Source organism: Egretta garzetta, unplaced genomic scaffold (genome assembly GCF_000687185.1).
Source record: "Egretta garzetta isolate BGI_Z169 unplaced genomic scaffold, ASM68718v1 scaffold32, whole genome shotgun sequence".
In the NCBI taxonomy this organism is placed as follows: domain Eukaryota; kingdom Metazoa; phylum Chordata; class Aves; order Pelecaniformes; family Ardeidae; genus Egretta; species Egretta garzetta.
Window position 1 is genome coordinate 78335 of NW_009259035.1, and position 6000 is coordinate 84334.

A 6000-nucleotide genomic window follows, 5' to 3' on the forward strand; every position below is an offset into this window, starting at 1 on the left:
AAACCATGTCACTGCCCCCAGCAGAAAGGGAATGAATTCAGAGAGATAAAAACCCTGCAGAAAGGTTATGAATTGATGGGGGGACTTTAGAGGTTGCGAGTCACCATAACATGTTGTGTGAGTACCATTTCTTTCCTGTCTACAACACTTCAAATACTTCTTCTTGGACTGTTCTCTACGTGGTACTGCAAAAAAAGGATAAAAGTAAACAGCATGGAAAGGTCTACATACATACTGCATAGGCAGGTTATCAAGGAGTTGTTTTCTTGTTCCCCAGCCTTGCTTCTTTTTTCCTCAGAGTTAGTCAAACCTTGAACATTATTAGGATGTGATTGCCTCTCCCATAATAGATACAGCAGAAACACAAAAGGCTCTGTAGTAAAACTGCACTGAATCAGATTGTTAACAAGCTATGCGCTTATTGTAAAATAAATGTCAGTGATTCTAATCCAAGTGCCCATGCAAATCTAAGTTTTAAAATCAGTCAGTCTGTTGAATGAAGGCATACTATGTTTGTAACCTTTGAAGAGGAATGTGTAATTCAGTAGGAACTCTGGCAGATACTCCCACATGCTGTTGGTAGCAAAGTTTGGGCTGATTTGTATTAATTTGCTTTACACAGCATCTGCCCCTAAAAGCTTGGACGAGACCACCTCCAGGCCTTGCTTGTGCAGCAGGGCCACTGCCGTCACAGCCAGGTAAGCACAAATCCTAGGGGTAGGTGCACCTCAGAAGCCGTTCTCTGCTGGTACAGCAGCAAAGCCCCGAATGACATGAGTCAAACCAAGACACCAGACCCGTGCTGGGTATTATGCCAGCAATGAGATGTCAGAGCTCTTCAGCTCCCATCCAATACAAGTTTGACTACAAAACTATGCCTGTCCAAATTTCACACTGGCCATCACAAACCTATAAAGAGTTCACAACAAGCCTCACAGGGATTTGAGCTAGTAAACTGGAAAATGCAATTCTATTTCCCCATTACTAGGCTCTTTCCTATTTCTACAGAAATATAAATTTTGTATAGAAAACATCTTGCTATTTCATACTACTTATTAATGGGTTTGTTCCAGAGTTCTGAACTAGAGAATGAAGAACAATTGATGGAAGTGTGTCAGAGGGCCCTCTGCATTCCATGTATGATACTCTGCACTACAGGGAATACACGTTGCTTCCTTCTCCAGTGGCCTTAGCCAGGCTGTAATTTGTCCAGGACAGGACCTTGCTGGAAAGGCAGAGAAGGGACGGGGGAATGGGAAGAAGCAGGTGCTGCTTGCTACAGGAGAGAAGATTCCTCTGGACCATCTATACAAGGGGGCTAACTGCAGCTGGAAAAATACACATTTTTTCAAGATGTGCACCCATATAACCCACCTGTATTTTTGTAAAAGCTCCTTTTAAACTGCACTAAAGCTGTTATTACACAGGCCTTGTTCATGAGTTTGTATGTGGAGTAAATTCATAATAAGGCTCCTATTTTCTTTCAGCATTAGTAACAGACCAGAAGATGACATTCGCACCCGGTAAGAAGGCTGACAGAAGGTACTGTTAAAGGCAGGTTTTGGTGGGTTTTTTTTTAAATCGTAGTGAATTACACACATTAAATGTGCCAGCTAAACTTAGATGCTCAGTTACATGACTGAACAGACAACTAAACACAGTCTGAGGACAAGGAAAATTGAACTTTCTAGCAGAGAGCCAACTCGCCATCTGGCTGTATCTGATGCCAATCGCAAGTATAAATAAATGAAAAGAAAAAGCAGTTAAACTGGGAAATAGCACCACTAGTGCTAAATGGTGTCAAAGAACCCAGTCATGAAAAGTGCCAGAAGAGAAAAAAATACCAAGGCATACGGCACAGCATGGCAGAGCTAGAGCACAAGATGGTGTCCTCGACAGAGTAGCTATCTGATGCCACCCATGGCTCTTAACGCTCCTCTGGAGGACGTGGGAGAGATTTACCAGGGAAGGTGGAAGTGGCTGACACTGTGAACATCCCTCACCTCCATTTACCTCTGCTCAGCATGGGTCTAAGGCACAAAAGCAAGGCAACGGAAAAGAGCCTTCCCTCTCGCTTCAGTGCCTCCTACCACTTGCAGAAATAGCAAAAAACACCGTGCAACAACCATTTTCTGGGTCTCATAAGCACATTCTTGTTTTCATTTGTATAATGAATCTGCTACGCAGGTACTGCATGGACACACTCTTAGAGATCACGCCTATTTAAAAAAAAATTTTAAAGTTGATGATATAAATTATTGAGAGAGAAGAAGAGGAAGCAAGAAATACTTTGTTCTTGTAAATAATGAATTACGTGAATGTATGAATGTGCAGTCAATAGCTTGACCTTAAAATGTCTGAATAGAACCACATACCATTTTAAAAGCCATGAATAACATGTTATTGGCAAAAGATACAACGCACAATTCCGCATGAACGAAAGCACTTAACTGTACTAATGCTGCACTAATGCCATCTCTGTTAATACTAGCACAAGAACAATCTCCTGCTAGAAGCTGATCAATTTACTTGTGCATAAAAGCCCATATATCAGTATATGTAGAAGAGCATACTCCATTTACTTGGATGCACATAGGAATATTACAGTACTGTTCTCCAACACAGCTGCATGAGCTTCTGGCAGCCCAAATATAAGATTTATCTTGCCCAGTTTAAAATTGGCCAGGGCTATCAGAGGAATTCAACAATGGGTTCAAAATAGAGATATGCAGTTGTGTTGGAAAAGAGTGATAAACTTTATTTTACATTACTTCATCAACAAATGAACCAAACCTTAACTTTTCAACATGAGCTGAAACTGGTACTAAATGAACTCTTAAATCCATGAAGGCAATCTCTGTGAAAATATCAGAAGTTTTACCTGTCTTCATTAATTTTGTATATTTTGGAAGAGTGTAAAAACCTCAAGCACTACAGCTGCAATGGCTTAAGAGTTCTTTCAGATGATGCGTACATAAGCCCACAGAAGTCCAGAGGGACAGCACAATGGAGGGTCATTCTGTGAAATGAGTGGCCAAGAACTGGACATGTAATAGGATGAAGTATTACTCTCAGCTCAGTTTTTCAATAAAATAGCGATCCATATATCCCAAATGTGGACACTCCTGAGAGGCGTGATCAACCAAAAGCTCTGAGACATGCATAGCTTTTGCTCTAATTATTTTCTCTTCTTTTTTGGGGGTGTAGAGTGGTGAAAAAGGTGAGGAAGCAGAACTCCAAAATAAAGCACATGGTCATGATTGCATCACAACAGAAAGAAAGGGCACTGCACTTTTTGGAAAATGTTTAAGAATTCTAGAGCCTATTGTGTGTTGGAGAGAATAGTTAAAAAAAATAATCCAACAAACACCACCACCAAAACCCAAATCAGAGCCTTGCCACTATTTGGTAGTCAGGCTAGGAACTGCTCACTAAAAGCAAGGGATACAGAAGCAGAAATTACAAGGTGAAATCACTTTAATCCATACCAAAAGCTTTGTAATAAGAATATGAACAGGTTTTAAATAATTCCAGGACATCTTTTTTCTTTTAAGTATTTAGATCTATGATTTCCACACCGGGACAAATTGCTGCTTGACATATGTGAACAAGAGGGCTTAGCATTCAGTGAAGGTGTCAGCCACAATGGGTAACAGAGCTCCCCCTGTGACTTACAGGCACAGTGCACCTGTGGAAGCTTTCCTGTCCTGTTCCTATCTGCTACAGACCCACAGACTCTTTCTACCTGAATCTGTCCATCCAGCTCCTTCTCTGACTAGCATACAACATATCACAACCATTCCAGAAGAGATTAGACGGGGTTCAAACTGACAGATAAGAAATCAGATGGACGGGGTTAACCAACTGACAAATGGTGTCCAGATGAATTTTTAATAGAATTGTTAAAAAACCCTCCAGGATTAACCACTATCCCTTCTCTGCTACAAAGGCGAAAGCCACCTTGCTGACTGCTTGTCAAACTTGGTAACATATACTGCTGAAATCCTGACTTGTACATGTTAAGAATTAACTTGCGTTTTTCTTTAGTTGTGCAAAGTGAGAAGTATTTTCTAACTAGAAAAACAGACATTAAATAAATACAATACTCCATGGTATGGACTTCTAAAATGATGAGTTACTATTATATAGCTTAAAAACAGAGTACCTGGACAGACCTGAAAGAAAATCACAGTAAATGATACCAAGATGTTATATATTTACCAAGCATTAGAAGTCGAGATTTAGAGATAACATTACACTATATAAAGAACCAAGCATATTTAGATATTGGGGGAAAAAAGCAAATAAAGGAAATTGTAATTTTGTCCTATGATGACATAATGAAATAACTGTATATGACCACAGGATTTAGCATGTATAGTTCCAGGTTAATTAACTAGATTAAGCTTTAGGGCAACAGTTTTAGAGAAGGAGTCCTCCTACTTCCCTTCTTGCCATGCAACTTTTAAAAAAAGTAATTTAATCTAATCTGAACCATCGATCTTACTATATTTTAATTTCATGATGCCCAATGAAGTACAGAAGGGGTGGTAAAATATTTTATCCCAAATCAAATTTATGCATTTCTCAACCCAATTAAATGTTTGCTGCAAACAGAATTTCTGAAGTATGTGCTTTTAAAATTTACATATGAACAAAAGTCAAGAGGCCTAAAGGTATTATCACGTTGCTCTACTTACAGCTTTAACCTTATAATAATTTTACTTTTAGATTTTTTCATCTAGTTTCCCTGAACTATTTTTAAGTATGTCAATAGGTAGCAGACAAGTCACCTACCTACTCTGAAGATCAAATCATCTTCAATGGGATTCTCTTTTCTTTTGCCAGTGCTGTACATGCTTGCAGGTCTTTTCACAGCTTTCTGTTTCACATGACCACTGCCAGGAGATTTAACACGCCTCTTAACCCCTTCAGTGGTAGGGGATACATCCGCTGATCTGACCACTTTAAGTTTGAATGGGCTGCCCTTGATATGTTGATCATAAAGTCTCAGTGACAAGGTGAAATCCCCTTCTTTCTGAACAGTATACAAAAATTCATAAGTGCCATTTTTGTTGTCAAGTATTTCTCCATCCGCTACACTCCCATCAGGTGTGCTCAGTTCAGCAGTGAGGTAAGCGTTCCCAGATTTACAGAGCTCCCCATCTTTGTCCTTAGTTGTGATGGTGACGGACATGGGCTGTCCGATCACTGTCTGCCTCAGTCCCTCACCTGTGGCAACTGTTTCAGAGGCAACAGCATTCGTGGTTAAAATAGTGCCCAGATTGTGAATGGACTTCTTCAGGCCTTCTGTTTCCACTATGAAGTCCAACTGATCATTTTCACGAGGCTGCAACGGGAAGTCCCGCTCGGCCAGTTCATTCAGCTTGTCACTCATTTGCTTCTTCACTAACAGAACTTCGGTTTCAGTGCCGTGGTTGAGAGCTTGGGCCGTAAAGTTGCTGCAACTCTTAATGCTTTCTTGTCCTTCAAGTAAGGTATCCAGCTGTGTCTGGAGGACCTGTGTACATTACCAAATGTCAGATTAGCATCATGTTACAAGAACTATCCTAGCAATACGTAGCATGCTTTATATCTGAAGGCCTTTGTAGAAACCCAATTTATAGTGCTTTATTTTAGAGTTTATTTTAAAGTTTAATTTTAGAAAAAGTACTACACTGATTGCTACATGTTCTTGGAATACCATGCTGCAACACAAAAAACGTACCCTGTTTTGGGTCTTCAAGGCTTCACAGATTCACTGTCACACTAGATTGAATTATTGCCCCACCTGTCTGTCTGGTCTTTTTTCTTTTTTTTTTTTTTTTTAAAAAGTAGAAGTTTGAACCCTGCTCCATCTAACTCTCAGCAATCACAATTAATGTCATAGTTACTGGGAACTGAGCTGTGTGACAGAGAGAGATATTTTGGAGTCATCAGGCCCATTAATAAAGGAGGCTGCAAGAAACTTCTTGAAATTATTATTTCTTCAGAGCCCAG

The 6000-nt window shown here is 39.8% G+C and overlaps 1 protein-coding gene across 7 annotated transcripts in view; it reads right to left on the reverse strand.

The window, feature by feature from the left end:
* The window catches only part of TRIM2 (tripartite motif containing 2), a 74768-nt gene that overhangs the window by 23162 nt on the left and 45606 nt on the right, over positions 1–6000 (reverse strand). For all 7 annotated transcript variants that reach the window (XR_004841461.1, XM_035890385.1, XM_035890386.1 and 4 more), the window contains one exon: positions 4798–5521. Coding sequence is in view for 6 of the 7 variants with exons in the window: in XM_035890385.1 (XP_035746278.1) it covers positions 4798–5521 (724 nt within the window). In the remaining variant the exon portion in view is untranslated. The remainder of the gene's footprint in view (positions 1–4797; positions 5522–6000) is intronic.